Source organism: Sebastes fasciatus, chromosome 2, assembly GCF_043250625.1.
Source record: "Sebastes fasciatus isolate fSebFas1 chromosome 2, fSebFas1.pri, whole genome shotgun sequence".
Classification (NCBI taxonomy): Eukaryota; Metazoa; Chordata; class Actinopteri; order Perciformes; family Sebastidae; genus Sebastes; species Sebastes fasciatus.
In genome coordinates, this window is record NC_133796.1 from 19,128,789 (window position 1) to 19,149,481 (window position 20,693).

Consider the following 20,693-nt stretch of genomic DNA (forward strand, 5'->3'; position numbering starts at 1 on the left):
TTTTCGACATACTATACGATTACTTTTTTAGTATAGTATGTCAGAAAAAAGAGTCCTAGTATAGTACTTCGAAAAAAGTGATAAAAGTCATACTATAGTTTGTCCAAAAACGTCATAGTATAGTGTGCCGAAAAACGTGATTAAAAAAAGTTTAGTTTGTCGAAAAAAAAAGTATAGAAAAAAGTCATAGTATGTTGAAAAAAGAGTAAAAAAAAAAGTCTTATATTCTATGTTGAAAAAAAAGTCATGGTATAGTATGTCAAAAAATAAATCATATTATAGTATGTCGAAAAAACAGTCATAGTACAGTTCGTTGAAAAAAGTCAAAAAATAAATCATAGTATATCGAAAAAACTTAAAACAAAATCATAGTATATATGGTATGTCATAAAAAGTCATATAGTGTCGAAAAATGTCATGAAAAAAAAAGTCATAGTATAGTATGTTGAAAAAAAAGTCATAGTATAGTATGTCGAACAATGTCATGACAAAATGTCACAGTATAGTATGTTGAAAGGGGTCATAAAAAGTCGTAGTATAGTTTTTTGAAAAAGTCAGAATAGTATGTCTATACTATGATTTTGACATTTTTTATGGCATACTATACAATGACAGTCAGGAACTATATGTAGGACTTACAGCTAGTATTAGGGATGTTAATAATTAACCGTTTATCTGTTAACAGACATTAAGAATTTTAACCGATTAACGCTATCGGTTAAAAGAAATATTAATAATTGATTAAAAAGCCGAGGATAACTCAGAGGAGCGGCTTGTCAGTTTAAGGAGAAAAGCTGGTCCACCTTAAGAGAGTCTGAGCCGGAGTTACAGATACAGGAAGTTGTAGCCTTGTAGCATTTATTCACCGACAAATAAACTGTACACACACACACTGTCTGCTACAGCTACGTTCACGCCACCGACACACCCACACTCGGTTCCCGAGCCAGCAGCGCTACAGCTGCTAACATAGCACAAACACACACATGGTTTGTCGGGCAATTACTAAAGTCAAGAGTCAGGGAGACAGAATGAGAATTAAATATAAAATTTATTAGACAAAATGTACAACAGCTGTATAAGCTATCTTACAGCTCAAATATAGAGACTTTGTTTTACTTCCATTCTTTGAGAGTGGAATATATTATTAAACTTAGTTTTAAATTCTGTAATGAACTGTGAAAACATTCATAAAAAACACACTGGCTCACATTTATCAAACTTTTTAAACCAGGAAAACTGATCTGAAATCCGGTTTCAAACAGTATATTACAGAGTGGTCAAATTATCTGCTGAAAATTATATTAAACTAGAACAAACTGAGATTTTTTTTTTTTTTTTTTAAATCAGAATTTCTTGCCTAAATATGCTTGTAATGTGCTGATGTTGCTTCTCAATGCTCCATCTCCTAAAGAGCATCATTCACCTCAACTGATTGGATTCAGAGCGACCGTGAAATTTTTTTTTAAATAAGATAAACAAGAAATCTCCAATGACCCTTTCAGCACCTGCAACAGCTCCAATATCTTAATATTGACCATTTGCTTTGTTCTTCATATGCTTTTAGGAATGGTGTAATTATAGTGCTTGTTAAGGTCATATATATCTGGTCTGTTCTTGAATCTGAATTGAAGTTTTAGTACAAACCCACAATAAAAAGAATGGTTGTTACACAACAAATGACTGACTTCAGATCAGCTCTTCTGCTTAGAAAAAGTAATCGAGTAAATGTGACCTGAAGAGACGCGAGACAAACGTCAGGATGGATTGGAAGAGTGAGATGACATCATCAGTATGAACCTCGCAGCCCGCTGCTCCGTGAGTCTCCGCCCCCTCCTGAGTTACCGTAGTAACCACCGCCGCCACGACCTGAGATGGTTTTGAAAAGATAGGTCAGCGTAAAAAGGATGAAGCAACTTCTCATGACCGTAATGACAGTGAGTAAGATGAAGAACTAACACACAACTTTTATCAATACTTTATTTGTCATAAAAGTTAATGAAAACTCACTCATTTCAGCTGCTCCACTGGCTGTTGAGTTAAGAAACAGCTCAATGTAGCGATGCTCTGTGGAGAAAACATCAATCCATCATTCATATTGAAGAACTTGTTTCTTCAACTGTTTAATGTCAATTAAATTCACCGGCTTAATTTCCCAGTTTAAGTACAATCTGAAATATCTCAAATACTGTCATGAAAAATATCAGTGCCCGGTTGCTTAAACTATCTTAAGTTTGTCCCTTATGCAAAATATTTCCCTAAGCTAATTTGAGAGCAATGCATAAAGACTCTTAGGTTGTCCCCTTGCTTAAATGTTTATACTTAAGCTTTCACGGTAGTTACTGTCGAAATGAATGACGTGAAACCGCTAACTGACAGCTAGGGTTATAGGCCAATTAAGACCGCTATCCGGGAGACTGAGGTGGTAAAGATGTGCCGACCAGATGAGAGGTGACTAGAGAAGGCAGACTGTGTGTGATAGCCACCCTGTGCACCTGACGGCACAGTTGTGTTCACTGCAGCGACTTTACACACAAATGAACTAAAATCGTAGCCTACTTGCTGATATATGCACAGTATTAGAAGATATTATTGAAAACTATTGATGCTCTGTTATGCAATTTAATTGCAATCAAACTTAAATGCTATTTGATGTTATCTTGGATTATGTTTCACAAATGATTTCCCTTTCAAGAGACTGGTATGAGTCCCTTAAAATCTTCTGAAGAAAATGGTTACTAAGACCTAGCAACGCATAAGGGAATACTTAAGTAGATACGGGCAAATACTTAGGATGTTGCAAGGGAATCCCTTTAATCTCTAAAGAAATCTTTATGGTGATTTTATGAAACTCATTTTTTCCCAAGGCATCCTTAGCCTAAGTGGTTTTGTGCAACTGGACACAGGAATATATTTTCTTAATGGGCTTTAAAAATGAATCCCAACATTAAAAGCTACCCCACACAAAGTCAACCATCCAAAACTTCAGCAGCTGATCTGTTGAGCTTGTGAATTTGTGCTATTATTCTGATTGTGTTGACACAGCTGATCCTATCCTCTGCTGCTAGACAACAAGTAGGTTTGTGTCACATGAACGTAGCATAATGTAGCGTGAAAAAGAGGTGTCACAAGAACCAACATAAGGACAGATGAGCTGAAGAGGAAAAAGGAAGGACATACGCATGTGGTTCTTGTCTTTGGACATGGCTGCCACAGCGTCTTCATGGGAACGAAACTTCACATCTGCTTCTCCAGTCGACTTGCCGTTAGGAGCCACATCGATGTGGACCCTCAGTGGATTCAAAGGAGAGAAGAACTAGACAAACCAAGAAAGACGTATACACAGATACATGAACAGTCAGACACGTACGTAGAAAGATCATGTCCAACTGTAAGTTTCTCATGACTTTCAACTTTCAGTGTATATTTAAATGTAGTAGTTTACTGGGCTTCCTGACCAACATCATTATACAGTGTGAACACAAAACAGCCAGAGACCTGATGGACCTTGGTCAGTCTATAATCTGGCTCCACAGACATGATGTCATTAACCTGACCTGGACCCAGATAAGCAGCAGAAAATGGATGGATGGATTAACCAATTTAAAATGACTGAATATTGTGATGAACTTTTTGCTAAAATCCACAGCTGGATGATCTTCCATGTTACTGTAGCGAGCAGTAGTGACCGTGTAGCACAATCCACTGTCACACTTTTAGTTTATAAGTGTATAACTTCTCCCAACAGCTCGCGATCGGATGCAAAAAACTATTTTTCTAGCAGGAAAGAAAATATTCAAGAATTTTGTAAGTTAAATATAAGGCTTTTAAACACTTCTGAGAAAACTGAATTCACTGCTTTTTTAAGATTTTAAGACCTGCAGATGCCATGCATAGAGCCCCATTGTTTGAAAATCATCAAGAGAAATAATAAAAGTAACTGGTGTCAGTGTGTGTTTGTTCTTACTTTAGCGATGTCTCCCTCTGTGGCACGGAAAGGTAAACCCCTCATATGAACAAAATGGCCACTATGGAAGCCTGAACAAACATCACTTTGACCATCGCCATGGCCTCCCATCGCTGAGCAAAAACACACAAAGAAATCCACAGATTACTAATGCAACCTTTAGTAATGTAGAAGATAGAAGTAATCTCCTGATTTACTTCATGATAATGAAAAAACAAATAAAGATATACTGTGTAAATATTAATGTTACTTGTTAAATGTGTGAAATCTTCATATAGCTTCCTATGAGAGACTAAAAGCCAAGATGGATAAAAAAAATCGTCTGCTTTACAAAACCCAATCCCTATTCTTCTTATTCATATCAACAATGTAACATCTTAAAAATGTTTAGGTGTAGAAAATTGTAGATTTATGCCAGTCATTCATTTGAAAGAGAAAAAAAGTGTTAAATGAACACTGATCAAATGTAAACAAATCAATTACTGGAAGACATTTTAGCAGGTTTGCTAAACTCAAAGTATAAAATCAGGCTTTCAAACATTTATTCAGCATTTCTAAATGCCAGACTCTAGAGGGTAAATATATTTTGGACTTTACCTCTTCCTCCCCTCTCTCTTCTCACTCGCTCATCAAACATGCCGTTGTTGAAACCATTGTAGTTGTCAAAGTCACCGTAACCTGGAAACAGACATTACACAATTGAAGCAGGGCTTATCCTTTCACATCATCAACTTCTGCATGATTAAATATCATTGTTTGGTTCTACTGTCTTTGGCACTGACCAACTACACTTTTTCAGCCACATATATTCCTGTATGCAGAAATAAAGAAGTCTGCTTACCTCCTCCATAGCCCCCTCCACTCCTCATGGTATCCATCAGAGCCCCACCGCGGCCAAAAAACCCTCCTCTGGGCTCCCCCATCATGGGTCTGTCGTAGGGCCCTGGTCTCTGGCATCCCATTCCCCGCCGGGGCAGCTCGTAGTAGGCTCTGATCTCATTGCGACTGCTCTTAAAAATCTCTATATACCTGCAATGTGAGAGGCCCATGGGGTGGAGGGGGGGGGGCAGAGGAAAGGGTTAAGGAGTAGAAATGGCTTAGCTTAGGTTACATACAGAGATGATTTACAGAGAAAGATAAACACACAAATGACAAATACTCTAAATAGTGGTCTAAGTAGTTTTAACCTGGGACTGAGTGTCTGAATGCCTGAACAACCTCAAAAATATCATCATTAGCTGGGCTTAGGGCTGTAGTAAAGGATTTCTATGCCAACCTCCCCTGTTGTTACTTACAGAAAAGAAAATCCTTACAGGGCTTTTAGGTGTTGCATTGATCATTTTAATGATTGAGAACTGCAGAAAGAAGTTTGATGCTTTAATGGTAATAGCTGCCTTACTTGACCTCTGGTTTACTTCTACGCTTAACCCCCTCCTCTACAGTAAGTACTCTGTAAAATACAAGTATAAAAAGATCAAGGAAGTGCCAATAAAATGATCTAATATACCCAAATGTTGCTCTAACATATTCAAATAGAGCTCCTAGGTCTTAGATGACCAACAAAACTGTCTATGGCATAAAATACTCACACTACCGTTAATTTACAGATTACATACATGATCTTTCATCCCATTATTCAACATGTTACAATACATAAACCCACTAAACCCATCCCATTATTTCAATAAATATCACATGACCCACCCAATTCATTTACCCACTTTATCATTGTTTTACCATAATTATTCTAGCACACCAACCCATGCTTATCATTCAACCATTACAGAAGCCATCCCATTAACACCATAATCATTCTAATATGACCACCCATTAAATACTGCAATAGAAGCCCAACCCAGTCCAGCCCGTCCCTTTCCCGTCTGTCCCACCTGTGCCCTATTCTTTCCTTGTGTTTCCCCAGAGCCTTTTCTGCTATCTCCTTTGAGGCAAACTGCACGAAGGCTTCCCCTGTGCTCCTCCCCTGGTAGTCCACTGGCAGAGTAATCCCATTTGGCACGATTCTCAAGCCTTCAACCCAAGCACACATAAATACATAGGTCGGTAGGTAGACTGATAGATGTATAGAATAGAAAGAACAACACCCACAGCATCACTGGAGCTTTCAGGATTAATATGTGTTATGACGGTGAATAAATATCAGCCCTAGTATCTGATAAGACTGAATTTAAAATTGTAAGGTGCCCAGCAGGGGAATGAAACAAATACTGGTCTGGAGTCAGCAGCTATAAACTTAAAATTAATGCAGACAAAAAACTAAATTCTCTGATACACAAGTGAATTTAGCTCACTGGCAAAATCATTATTTATTAGAGTTGGGTGACACTGGCCCATAATAATTCTTAAGTGTTGATTATCTTAGATGAAGTCTACCAGTGAGCATAATCACAGTACTGACCCCAGATCAGCGTCATGGTACTGTCTCCCCTCAGCAAAACCAGCCCAGCCCAGCCCAGCCCATCCTATCTTTAACCCCCTTTAGGAGGCATGATATCAAATTCATATAGAATATGCTTGCTAAATAAAGTGTTTAACATGACACTAACATGGTAAGAGACATATTAACAATTCATAACAAGGACAATTGGTAAACACAGTATGGCCGAGTGTCATATAGCATTTTTCTCTGGCATTTAGGTGCTGGCCTTTCTGAAAAGTACAGAGATTTTCAACTAGAAGCGCTCTGAAAAGACGCTGGGTGCAACAGTTTTTCTCTAGGTGGCCACATACACTCTCCTCATTGGGAATAATTGAAAAAAAGATGCTGTTGTTTAGGAAAAAAAACACTATGGACTCCTATGACTACACTACAAGAACATACATTAGGCCTTTGGGGCATGGCACACATATGTTGACTGACTATAAGTCAAATTAATACGTTTTTGTAATATGAGAGAAATCCAAAATGTAGTCACATTTCCTAATATCACGGTACTAATCACAGTACTCTTTACGAAAGAGCTTGTAAATGTAAAGTTGACCATTGTTCCACTTTTGTACAAACATGAACTTGCCATCATAATAAAGTTAAAGATGCTATAATCAGATAGAAATTCTACATATTGTGGCTTTAAGTTCTACCTGGGCCTTTAGACATGGAACGATGCAAGGACTTTTACATAGACTCATTTCATTGGCGCCTATTCTTGGCCTTATATAATGAATCCTATGGAGACATTTCATGTGACACAGCACTATACATAAATATTGACCAAGAGATGAGTGAAATGTATGCAGAGTCTACATGCATCCGACATTTGTTTTAGTGGTTTGATTGTCTTGCACTGCAGGCTAAGATGCTCTTTTGCACATTTAAAAGTAGCAGTTCTTACAGTACCCTTACACTGTATTGTGTTGACAGCCCAAAAAACTACATGTCTGTAAAAACTATCCCTCAGATTAGTATAAATGGTCTAATTACAGTACAATTCAATAATAATTCAAAAAGCTTAACTGTTTGTGTACCTGAGAAGAACTGAACAATCTCCTCCTTGCTGCAACCAAACGGAAGGCCTCTAAGTCGCAGCATGCAGCCGCTGCAGCTGTCATAGTCAGCAGGACCGCTGCGTTTCAGCACCCAGTCCATTTCACTACGGTTTGACTTGAACACTGAATCAGACACACAGACAGATGGACACACACGTCAAGATCTGAAAGGACAATTAAACTAAACAACTTTCTCATTAGAGTTTGGTTTAAAGCTTATTATACACAAAAGTTGGGAAATGTCTATTTGTACAGGAAATTCAATATAAATGAACCAAGAAACAAACTTTTATATGCAATGGCAAACACACAGGCAACAACATCTCCACAGTTGCAGAGATGTCAGCAACATAGTATGTTGCACTTTGACCGTTTCTATCAGTAATGTCGTAATGCACCAACTGTTCAAAGAGAAAGTTGACACAGGTAAACACTCACTGATGGCTGGTTATATTGCTTACCCTCTATGTATCGGTGTCCCATGTATTTACGGTCCTTTGCTAGGGCATTCTTGAAATCCTCAGACATTTTCAGCTCAATAAATGCCTCTCCACTGGGACGGCCTTCTTTAGAGTAGGTAAAGCACACTCCGTTTACTTTCCCAACGATGTCACAGTCTGTAAATAAGTAAGATTTCCTTAAAATGATGTCTACACAGACATTTCCTGTCATAAAAAGAAAAACTCACAATAGAGGATACAACTGGATCTGATCTAATTTGAGCTATTTGGAGCTCCAGAAAGTAGAATCCAAAAGTATACCATTCTCTGATTCACTTGAGATCCTGACAGCTCTCTAATTGCTGGAGTCATGTGAAATTTGAAACATGAGGTAATAACATCTCTGAAAAGGTTGAAAAAAACATGTTGTTTCTGTGCATAACACCAAGACAGATTGTGGGAGGGAGAGAGGATTCTTGACAGTTACAGATTAAATGTAATGCATCCAATTAAAAAAAAGTGCTTTATAGCAGATTTCTATTGCATAATTGAGCAGAATGGTGTTGCAGCGGAGCCTTGAAGTGACTACAGTGCAACTAAATTAGATTTTTTAATACTGTTTGACTTTGACGTCCACAATCAATAAAAAATATTCAGGTGCGATTCTGATGTTTTGGGTTTACAATTCTAAACACAATGTAAAAGGTGAAGGCAGAATGTACACTTCCATTAAAACTATCATATTCACTAAAATTGTCACAATTTCAACACTAAGCAAGACAGTTGAGTTTATCAATTTAGATATACTTTCAGTCTTACACTAACTAACACTGTTCATGCCTCAAGCTGTAAAGATATGTATGTGTATTCTCACCCGAGAAGAAACTGGCAACCTCTTCCTGCGTGCAGGACCATGGTAGTCCTCTGATCCGAACCACATAACCCTCTTCATTCAAAGACATCCTCACTGCCACAGAGAGCACAACACAGCAGCAACACATTAAATCACTGTGTTTATAATACTTTTAAAAAACACAGTCACTTGGCCTAAGCCCATGAAATAAAGCTGTGCTTCCCGTATCCCCTGACCAGGGTCTGAAATTAAGATTTTTCCTCTCCTGCCTCAGTGGCAGGTCACTGAACATTTCTACTGGCCACTCAGTTTTTTTGTCTGCCACTTATCAAATTCCTAGTATGTAGAACACTTTAAAATTGTAAACACTGAGTCAGTGGTACCAGACCATAGAGCTATGGAATATATCATGTAACCTTAATCCCTAACTATATTTAATTTAGGAATTGCTTTTTAAAAATAATATTTTCTTGCCATGGTGGTAGGTGGCCTGAATTTTTTACCTGCCACTGCCAACATTTATCCTGTATTTGGCAGGTGGCGGATGCTTATTTCATTCCCTGCCCCTGACCTCCTCAGGATGTGTCCCCTGGGCCCAAAGTCTACATTAGGGGACAAAACAATTCTGAGCTTTATCTGTGAAGATGCCTTTTTATAAATATATGCGTTAAAAACAAACTGCTTTAAAATGTCTATAAAAGTCTTGCATTAGCTAACTTACAATTAATGATGATAAAAGCCATGTGGTATTTCTATTTTTTACAGTACATTATAACCAATATTGTTGTATATTTTTTTGTACTTTGCAGTACTAACTTTTTTACTGCATTTTTACTCATGTTTTTGCACTATGGAGCTGTGATGCTGAAAACTTGAATTTCCCTCAGGATCAATAAAGTTACTATCTATCTATCTATAGATAGATAGATAGTAACTACTATAGTATCTATAGTATCTATCTACCGTTTAGTAATCTGTAGTAAAACAACTGCCCGAGACGAAAACAGCGTACTTATAAGCAGTATGCAATAACAAATCCCCGATAGGAAACACCTAATAACGTAGCACGTTACTGCAGCTGTCACAACAGTTAGTTAATGAAGATAACGTGAAGCTAACGTTACTTCCTCCTTCACACTGTGTCTCAAAGTGTTGGTAAAATATGAGCGTAGCGAGCTAACGTAACCTTTACAAACATATCCTAACAAGTCGTTATTTGTTCTTTTAGTAAAGTTACTTCTCTGAAGGTCGCCGCAGGAGAGAACATCTGTCAGCTGATGCTAACGCCTCTCTGGGCTGACGTGCTAATGTTAGCTTGATAGCATTAGCAGCTAGCAGGCTAACTGATAATGCTATCTGACGGACACTGATAGTTAGCATTAGCAGCTAGCAGGCTAGCAGTTAGCATGCTAACAGTTAGCATTAGCAGCTAGCTGGCTAACGGCTAGCTAATGCTAACTGTAGGACACCAATAGTTAGCCTTAGCCGTTAGTATTAGCAGCTAGCAGGCTAACAGCTAGCTAATGCTAACTGTAAGACACTGACAATTAGCATTAGCAGTTAGCATTAGCAGCTAGCAGGCTAACAGCTAGCAGGCTAAGGCTAACTGCTAACAGCTAGTGCTAACTGTAGGACACGGACAGCGGTCAAACGTTCAGGGCAGCAGACTAGTTCAGTTCTCAACGGTCAGTACACCGTCACCGGGCATCAACATACAGACAGATATAATGTATGTCAGACAGCAGTGACTTAATGTGTGTAAACGATGAGATCATCTCACGGTCTCCTCTCTCGTCCCCGGTCTCCGGTCTCTTGCTCCGGTCGATCCACAGCTTCAGGTGTCACTAACGGTACTCGCTCAGGTATGTTGTTATCGCGAGACTTGGAGAAAGATGACGGTTTGGGGGCTATACATACATATTAGTCATATATATACATATATAATAATATTAATAATAATATTAATAATAATAATGATAATAATAAATAAACTTGTTTTACGAAGAGGAGTATAAAGGCATGTTATTTCTGAAAGTGTCACTAACGGTACTCGCTCAGATATGTTGTTATCGCGAGATTTGGGAAAGAGATGACGTTTGGGGCTCTACATACATATATAGTCATAGAATAGAAGTACACTTGTTATAAGAGGAGTATAAAGGCATGTTATTTCTGAAAGTTTGATCAAAACAAAATCATTTCACTGAACTGTAATATATTGCAGGCTACATTACATTGAAGATTTCAGTAAATATATAAACAGTAGTGTGCATGTTTTCGGATGCACTGAATCGTCACTTCCTGAGAGGCCACTTTGCCACCATGGAGACGCGTAACCATGGTAACCCGTGCCAACCTCTATTATGTGACCAAAATAATGATTTGTGAGAATCAAAAAGTCTGAACTAATTTAAATATTACGCCTAGCAAAGTGAAATCTTATACTTATATTTAAACGTAAGCGTTATTGACGTTACAGAGCTGTCTGTCAACGTCTGTTATGAATGTTTGTTAATACCGTGTTGCATTGTGGGATATGTAGTGTCCAGCGGTACAGTCATATTACACCGGAGTCTGTTGACAAAATCCCAATTAAACTAGCAAACTTTCATAAGAAAGCACTTTTAGCCTGGAAATTAGCATACAAACACAATTTCAGTCCTCATAGATATTTTATTTGGAGTAATAAGGATATCTTGTATAAAATAAATCACTGTTTTATCGCTCATGGGTTGACAATGAAATATTGTTAGTTGGTTAATTGGTAAATAATAATAATGGTCTGTTGATGTCATATTCAGAATTTCTTCAAAGATTTAAGATACCAGTCACACCCAATGAAAATGCTATTATTTTTGATGCAGTTCCCACATGTTCTCTTCAATGTTTAAAGAATTGTAATCTCACAGAAACTGACATTATTAGTTCTGAGCATATTTTTATTGGAGATATTAACATTCTGAATAAACCATGCACTAACAGACACATTAGAGATGTTTTGAACTGTGTTACACCTCCTTTTGGTCGTCTATTATGGGTGATTTACAGTGGAAAAAGGCTTGTTGTATTCTAAACAAAATATTGTATCAATAATAAAGTGAAAGATTTTACATAGAATTTAGAACGATTTAAAATAAATATAGACTCTACATGTGTTTTCTGTAATTCAGATCGAGAAACTTTATTTCCTTTGTTTTTTCACTGTAATCATTCGACTTTATTTTGGACTGATATGCAAAATTTCATAAATAGAAAAATGAGTGCTAATGTACAGATTAGCGTATTTGATGTGATGTTATATTTTGTGTTTTATGGGATGGATAGCAACATTACCTATATAATTCAGCCTCTGATTATTCTTGGTAAATTCCATATCCACAAATCGAAATGGTCTGACTCCAAACAACCCTGCTTTTGTTGGTTTCTTGTCGAACTCAAGCAGTACAGCACCTTACTGGAAAATGTCAAAAACCAAAAAGCTGCAAAGTCTCTCAATATTTTAAAGGAAGTACATTTTCTTGAACTCAGAAAAGACTTAAAGGTCTCATATCGTGCTCATTTTCAGGTTCATACTTGTATTTTGTGTTTCTATTAGAACATGTTTACATACTGTAATGTTAAAAAAAACTTTATTTTCCTCATACTGTCAGCCTGAATATGCCTGTATTTACCCTCTGTCTGAAACGCTCTGTTTTAGCGCATTTTGACGGAATTGCAACAGAATTGCATTGCTAGGCAACAGCTTGGGTCCATGTGTACTTCCTGTCAGCTGATGACATTCACATACACTGCAACCAGGAATAAACTGGGACACATTTAGAATGTTTATGTTTAAAATTGTGTCAAGGGTCTAAATATTGTGTATTCGTGACATCACAAATGAACAGAAATCCTGAAGGCTTGTTTCAAATGCAGAGTTTCTGAATACGGGCTGTGTGTATTTCCCTGTGGATTGAGTGTTTCGATACTTTCACAGTATTTATATAGGACTTAAGCCTGCTTTATAATAAAAAAAACATGAAAATCTCACTTTTTTATAATATGGGACCTTTAAAATGAATGGACATTGAACTCCCCTGGAATAATTTTTTTTTTTGTTTTTGCCTTTTTTTGTGCTCTTTCTTTGTATTCCTTATACTCTTTTGTACATGTCTTTTGTTGAAATAAAGTTCTGAAAAAAATAAATATATATATATATATTTCACCGTACATCATGTATCATGTACAACTGGTTTCATACTATGATTTCGAACACACTAAAAAAACTCACATACTATTAAGCATACTAAATAGTTAGTATGGAATTTCGGACGATGCCTGTGTTTTTATAGCAGTGTAGGCCTGTTACATCACAGCTCTTAACACTAGTCGTGACGCTGCTACCTGACAACCAGTGAGGAGATGCCGCTGAGGGTCGCCTGCTGAAACCAAACAGACCGGGTGTAAAGTCCACTAGCAGCAGGTCGACTGTGGTCAGACTCCTCCGTCCTCACTGGGACTCTTAATTTCAAGTCTCTTTCTGATTTAGTCTAATCATAATGGAGATTCCAGTATTTACGATAGATGCCTTCACTAATTTACCGTTCAAGGGAAACCCCGCTGCAATTTGTCCACTTATGCATGTGAGTAAGACTATTTATAGGTTAATGTAGCTACAGTAATGTCATCATAGACTATTCTATGACAGCCTGCATTAAGGGCTTAAACATACTTGTAACACTCACTGATTAATTGGACATTTTCAGTCAGCAAAGTTGCTCATATGCAGTTTTTGTTGCTCATATGTCACATGATTACACACTGACAATAACCTGATATTTTTCAGGTGGAATTTCATTTCATTCATTCTCACTGTGCAATATCATTTTCCACTTGTGCAATTTTGTTAATAGTCTGTTTATTGTCAATACTGTATATACTGCTCCTATTTTTATACTTCCTTCAATTTAAATGGTTCATATTTTGTGACACTTTGTTTAGCTCTTTTTTTTTTTTTTACTGTGTTAGCTGATGCATCTTGTTTTTTGCACTATTCCCTTTGCTGCTGTACACTGCAAATTTCCCCACTGAGGGACTAATATATGAATATCTTATCTTATTTGTTGTAAAATAGGCATATTAAGCAGTTTGACATGTATATTTTTCATATCTATCTATGTGCATGTACCCCACTACATATTGATTAGTGTACATGCCATGACAAAAAAAGATTTATATTTGTGTATTTGTTTCTAACAGGAACTGAGTGATGACCTGTATCAGAGGATAGCAGCAGAGATGAACCTGTCAGAAACAGCTTTCATCACCAGGATCAACCCCTCTGACAATTTTACCACAGGTCAGATAATATTGGGTTTAATATACAGTATATATATATATATTGCCATATCATACTTTATTATTGATTATAGCTATCAGTTTGGATTTGTCAGATGGATTCAACAGAAATGCACCAGTCTGTCTGGGACAAGTTAGCCACTCATTACAATAATTAACCCCAGTGTTTTTACAATCCTTTACCAATGTACAACCCATGTGTTGTTATTGAAGCTGTTTGAATGGGGATATAACTGTTGCAAGCAATAAAAGACGTAAACACCTGCTAGTGGCCAATGGAATAGAGCCTCAATGTAATCAGTGTCCAATGTGTTAATTTTATGGTAATGTCTCATTCCAACTGGCTTGACATAATTGTATAATATATGCTAAATGGGCACAACTTTACAGTGCATAAAGCACAGCAGACACAGAACTGTTGGACTAAAAATCTATTTTACCTTCGGAATAAAGTGCAGTTTTTAATCTGCAAGTCTGGACAACCCTCGTTTACCGTTTATGCCTTCACTGTAGGATCTGTTTGGAAAATCCAGGCACACTGATGAGAAACACGCAGATTAATGGATTAAATGGATACCACTGACTTAAGCAGTTGTTTAGATAAAGTTAATCATTGCAGGTAATCAAGTGGCAATAAGGAACAAAGGTAGAATGCAATTCAGACATTGTTCAAGACAGTCTTGTTGCAGATAAAAAAGACACAGCTGTGAACCTCTGTGCAGTCTATTGAGGTCATTTTAGGAACGCTCTCTCTCTGAAATGACCTGTGATTGGCCACAGTCTTCCGTCATGGGGCTAGATTTTTTAAAGCCTGAAAACAGAGTCATGAGGAGGTGCAGAAGTCTAGTTTTCTCTTAGAACACTTGAATTACAATACGCTGAAAAGGTTATTATGGAATTTTTGCCCAATGATGCCAAAAACATACTGCCTACTGAAGCTTTAAGTAAATATAACTCAGTCTCCTTGAGTATATATTTTGCTTGCAGCTGAGCAGTTACTTATTGCACACATTAACGCAACACATCTGCATTTTAGATTCATATAAGAAATGGTGAATATGTATAAACTTCCTTTTATAGGCCAAAATGTTGCTAAATTTGAAGTGAACCGTGTTTAGATAACTGCTGTGTCAAATGGTAGATTCTGTGGACAGTTATGTGGAGACTACATGTTACAGTTCTGTGTGTGTTAAAGCACCTGACAATGACAATGTGATTAACAGGATCGAGGTTCCAACTTCGATGGTTTACACCAACCAATGAAGTGAATCTGTGTGGTCATGCCACTCTGGCCTCTGCAGCAGTGCTGTTCAAGCATAAGAGTAAGTTACAAAACAAAAACACACTCACTGACATAAACAGCATATCATGGTTGATTTCCAGCTATAATCCAGTTAACGCATTGTCTCGATTTGGATCACAAGAAAACACACACACAGAAATCCATAAAGTTTAACTGGGAGGCATTTTGAAATACTTTTGTAATGATTTACCTGCGAATAACAAAGCTATCCGCTCTTCCATGTAATACACAGTGCAGCTAAAGACAAGAAAGGACAAAGTATTATTAGCCAACACACCCACATTAGTTAGTACATGTGAACACTTCTGTAAAGCCAGTTCATCAGCTAGCCTGCGAGCATAATGTTCAATGTATGTATATATTACTATACTGAATATTATTATTATGTTATTAGAGAATGTGAATCCCAAACTGGTGTTTGAGACCAAGAGTGGAGATCTGGCTGTCATCCAGCAGGGGGAAGGGTACGTCATGGACTTTCCTCTCAACCCGCCCACCCAGGAGGTACAGTATGTGGTCAGATAAACACATCAGGACAATACAGTTATAGGCTCAATTATTAGTTTTCAAAATGTGTATTTATGTCAAGAAGTGGCACTGTGTGGATCTGCAGGGCTATAAGGTATGAAAACATTACCAGCACTATGCAACTGTTAGAGCTGCTAGAAATCAAACAATATAGTAATGAACATTCAATAAAACACACACACACAGTCAGTCCTAGTCTATACTATTCATTCTTCGTTGCCCACATCACTATCACGTCAACCAGCATCACATTAAGAAAACTGCTTTTGTGAAACCCAGAAACTGCAACCATCCCATAATTATGTAACATACAGCTGCAACTGGATTAAAGGAACTCAAACATCCTCCATAAGCACGGCAAGGTTTTCCAAAAGAAAGCTTTTCAGTTTTTTTTTAAAAAGACAACAAAATGGTATTATTCTAACAGACTGTTTTTCTAAAACCCATTTTTTTCAGGATGCCAATGAGTTCAGAGACCTCATCAAGGTCAGTAAGACACATACTCTCTCTGTGAGAGCATGTTTTACAGTAAACTCTTGCTTCACTGTGTACATCACCTGTGTCAAACTCAGTTTCACTAAGGGCCACACTGGGAAATAAGAATCACATCAAGGGCCAGACAGATATAATTTACTGACATGCTTTTATTTAATAAAAAAATAATAATTTAATGTCAGAACAATTGATTATATTTTCTTCTCACATAGAATTCAGTCTATAAAGCCATAAAAGACCCCCAAAAAGTTGCTTAGCATTTAGTCAAGAATAATGCATCATTAATACATTTCTACAAGTAGGCTACCATACAGCCAACTCACAATAACCTGTTTCATAGGCCTGAATATGACAACTCAATGGTTGTGTGTAGTGCATTTAATAAAACAAAATACTTCCTGATGTAAAAGAAAAATAATGTATCTTTAATTTTGTTCTCGCCCATATTTCTACAAGTCTCATATAGCCTGTTTCACAAGCCTGAATATGACAACTCAATGGTTGTGTGGGAAATGTAATAAACTAAATAAAAAATAAAAGATCTTCGATCATGTAGTGTACATGTCCCATATTGCCTAGCCTTCTGGCAGGCAATTGACAGCACATAAAACCCTAGGTGGGCCAACTAGGTGGGCCAAAATTTATTGAGAACCTAAATTGATAAGGAGGCTGAATCAAAATTTGCGAGGGGCCTCGAGTTTGACACATGTGGTCTACATGAACATCTGTATATATGTATATATAGTATGTGCCAGTGTGATTTCATCCCTGTGGTTTTGTGTGTGCACGCTTAACTGTGTCTCTGGTTCTGCGTGTGGGATACAGGTTGCAGTTGGAAACCACCCCGTCCAGGATGTTTATCTGAACTCCAACACTAAGAAAATGATGATTCGACTGGCTGACAGCTGTGACAGGTTACAATCAAAACACACACAAACACAGCATGGCAGGGCTTACTAAATCTCTCACTTGTGTCTTGCCAGGTTTGTTTGTGACTCTGCTATTGTGTTTCCTGCAGGTCAGTGCTAACCAGTCTGAAAGTTGACCCTGTTGCTCTTCTGAGCAATGAGAAGAGTGGAAGAGTCAAAGGAGTAATCCTCACCATGAAAGGTAAAAAGAAAAAAAAAAAGAAACCCTTGGACAGGGAGATTGTTGGACAGCTTTATGACTTGCTGGCCAGACCACATGCAGTAATTTCAAGTTTATAGTGGTACCACAGTTAAGACACGCGGAGTCTTTTAAGAAACAAGTAACAGTTGTTTGTTGCCTAAAATGCCAGAACAACTTTAGAACAACTGTATTAGTTTGTCCATATGTTGAATCTCAATATCCATTACAGTTATCTCAATTGTTTACACGTTTTTGGAAAGCATATGTCATATTCTCAGAACTCTTAACACATAAATCCAAAAACACACACACACAAAAGGCAAAACTTCAGGTGATCTCCTGATAAATGAAACTATCTATCCATCTATCTATCCGTAGTAAGTGTAACATTGAACATGCAAATGGCATAAGTCTCCTACATCAGTGTTCAACTGGTTCTTAGAAATGTCTATTCATATGATGGTGTGTTTGTGTGTCATTTGAACACTGAATACCATTTTGAGAAGACATAAAATTGTATTGAAGGCAGTTTCATTTTGCAGGAGATTTGTGGAGTTTGCCTTTTTCATGCGTGTTTTTGGATTTGTGTGTAGAGTTCTGGGAATATGAGGTATACTTTCAGAAAACCTGTGTAAACAGTTGAGAAAAACTGTAAAGGTTTTCTGCCCATTAGCCAACAAATATGACATGTAAACAGAATACTCAGTGTTGAGACCAGCCCTCTGATAAAACTACAAGTCATGGTTAATCAAATTGTCCTTCTTTATCGGTCAATAGGATCCCCAGACTGCCAGCCAGGATACGACTTCTACTCCAGATTCTTTTCTCCATGGAACGGCATCCCTGAGGATCCCGTCACTGGTAGACTACTACTACTACTACCACTACTACTACCACTACCACTACTACCACTACCACTACTACCACTACTACCACTACTACAACTACCACTACTACTACTACTACCACTACCACTACCACTACTACCACTACTACCACTACCACTACTACCACTACCACTACTACCACTACCACTACTACCACTACTACCACTACCACTACTACCACTACTACTACTACCACTACTACTACTACTACTACTACTACTACTACTACAGCCCCAGTGGCCACACATTCAGACACAGTCTTTGTTGAGTTACAGTGTGTGTGTGTGTGTGTGTGTGTGTGTGTGTGTGTGTGTGTGTGTGTGTGTGTGTGTGATATTATGTTACAAATGGTGTAAATCAGTCCATCTCCCAAACCTTTTTTCTTTTTCTGGAGACCCACTTTATAAAAATGACAAAACCATAACGACCCAATTCTCTATAGGCCAAATAAGAGCAAATTTGTGGGTAAATGAAGGTTCTTGACCATTTTTTACTGCCATTTCTGCATCACCTCATATTATCTTGAATAGGTAAACCAGGCATTTCGAAGAGATATACATTTGATAAATCACAACTTTGTTTTATGCATGTGTTATTGAAAACATATACACATATAAATGAGGGCAAATAAATGCATTGCTCTCGTGTTTTTCCTCTCATTAGTAAAACAAACAGAATTCACACTAGCCTTTCATATTAGTTTCAATGTTATAAGTAGGCTACAATTATCAGAACAATACAAACCTTCAGGCTCCCTCATGTGGCACAAAGTTGTACTGCAGATATAAAAGACTATGGAAGAAATTCTGCAACCCCCCTGTGGGTCCTTTGGGAATGACTGGTTTAAATGGTACTTAAAAGTACTTTCTGATAATTAAGTAATTCTTCAAATTTGCATACAAGCAACAGGTAGTGTCAAAAATACAAAAACATGTACAGTGTCAGATGTCTAGCACTCACACAGTAACGTTGTCTTTTCTGTCTCTGCAGGTTCAGCCCACACCGTGCTGGGTAGCTACTGGTCTACCAAACTAGGAAAGAAGAAAATGCTGGGTAATTAATTTAACTAATTACACATTAACATTTGATCAGCAAGTTGTCAAACTGTAAACCAGTGCAATTTCTTTCTTTTTTATATCTTTTTTTTTTAATTGGAAGAAGATTGCAAGGCATATAAATTACAGAGCAAATAAGTGGTCTTCTATATTTCATCCATTTTTCCCTCCCACCCCGACAATAAAGGAAATAACCAATATAACACTAATAGTTACAAGACTTAAGGCCGCAATGACACCAAAATTAGAAACACACTAAACACATAAAATATTCAAAACCAGTGTAATTTAATTAAGTCTTTTACTAACCATTAGATGTGTCATTTGCTTGACAACAGGTGTCATTTCTCACTATAAACAGTCCATGACTGCTGAGCTGAAATCCTGCTGACACTCTCATTCTCCCCTCTGTGTAGCCTACCAGTGCTCCAGTCGAGGCGGCGAGCTGGGACTAGAAGTGAGAGACGACGGTAGAATCAACATATCTGGACAGACTGTCACTGTGCTGCAGGGAACCATCACACTATAGACACAGCCACATGCAAGCTAAAAGGGCTGGGGATGATGGGATGATGGTCATACCTGCACAGTGAAGCAGACACAGGCTTTGCACCATTTGATTAAAACAAACAACAAGATGGTTTAAATAAAAAGATAAACAGATTATTGTCCAGACTGGTCAATCTAATATTGACAACTACAGGATGAAAAGAACATCTCACACTTTGATAGTATTTGTATTATTTATTCACATAACGGAAAAGCAAAAATCACAATATTAAAAAACAAAATACAAACACAAAACGTGTAAAATATCAGAGGTTGTGTCGGCAGTTAAACAGATCAAAGGTAGAATCAGTTAGATTTGGTGGCCGGGACGTTATCCAACATGCTCTAATCACAGCGATGAAAAACTTAATCATCAGTTAAATTATCTGTTAGATTACATCAGAGCAGAATATATTTCTTTCTAAATTGTGGTTTCCTACAAATTCCTAGTTTTAACTGGTTATGATGACACCCGGTAGTTTCCTTTGTAATCATTCCGTCTCTGTACAGTTTTAGATTTGCTCGTATTCTGCTGTACACAAAGGATTTAACTCAAAAACTGTTTTACTTTTTGCTGTTATAGCGACGATGTAAACTGACGAATATAATTATTACATATCAGTTTCCATTTCTTTACTGTTTTAAGGGCAGTGTAGTCTATTCAG

General features: G+C 37.3%; 2 protein-coding genes across 5 annotated transcripts; one reads left to right on the forward strand and one right to left on the reverse strand.

Moving 5' to 3' along the window:
- Positions 1-1,032: 1,032 nt before the first annotated feature.
- Positions 1,033-10,682, reverse strand: hnrnph3 (heterogeneous nuclear ribonucleoprotein H3 (2H9)). Of its 3 annotated transcripts, none has more exons than XM_074613020.1 (11): positions 10,545-10,682; positions 8,786-8,878; positions 7,933-8,088; positions 7,451-7,594; positions 5,857-5,995; positions 4,809-4,996; positions 4,565-4,645; positions 3,968-4,080; positions 3,181-3,316; positions 2,011-2,067; positions 1,033-1,869 (listed from the first exon to the last, which is right to left on the reverse strand). In XM_074613020.1, exons 2-11 carry the CDS (start codon positions 8,871-8,873, stop codon positions 1,790-1,792), a joined length of 1,182 nt encoding a protein of 393 aa, XP_074469121.1. In that variant the 5' UTR covers positions 8,874-8,878; positions 10,545-10,682; the 3' UTR covers positions 1,033-1,789. The 3 variants fall into 3 exon arrangements, with proteins under 3 accessions (XP_074469121.1, XP_074469113.1, XP_074469106.1); XM_074613012.1 differs by lacking the exon at positions 10,545-10,682 and adding an exon at positions 10,002-10,038; XM_074613005.1 differs by lacking the exon at positions 10,545-10,682 and having other exon boundaries at positions 8,786-9,056.
- On the forward strand, positions 10,493-20,143 carry LOC141754142 (phenazine biosynthesis-like domain-containing protein 1). 2 transcript variants are annotated; one of them, XM_074613042.1, is made up of 10 exons: positions 10,493-10,626; positions 14,003-14,102; positions 15,325-15,423; positions 15,799-15,908; positions 16,389-16,418; positions 17,253-17,341; positions 17,446-17,537; positions 18,315-18,398; positions 19,415-19,477; positions 19,896-20,143. In XM_074613042.1, the coding sequence occupies exons 2-10, from the start codon at positions 14,042-14,044 to the stop codon at positions 20,006-20,008; spliced, it is 741 nt and encodes a 246-aa protein (XP_074469143.1). In that variant the 5' UTR covers positions 10,493-10,626; positions 14,003-14,041; the 3' UTR covers positions 20,009-20,143. The 2 variants fall into 2 exon arrangements, with proteins under 2 accessions (XP_074469143.1, XP_074469135.1); XM_074613034.1 differs by lacking the exon at positions 10,493-10,626 and adding an exon at positions 13,200-13,386.
- The last annotated feature ends 550 nt before the right edge of the window (positions 20,144-20,693 follow it).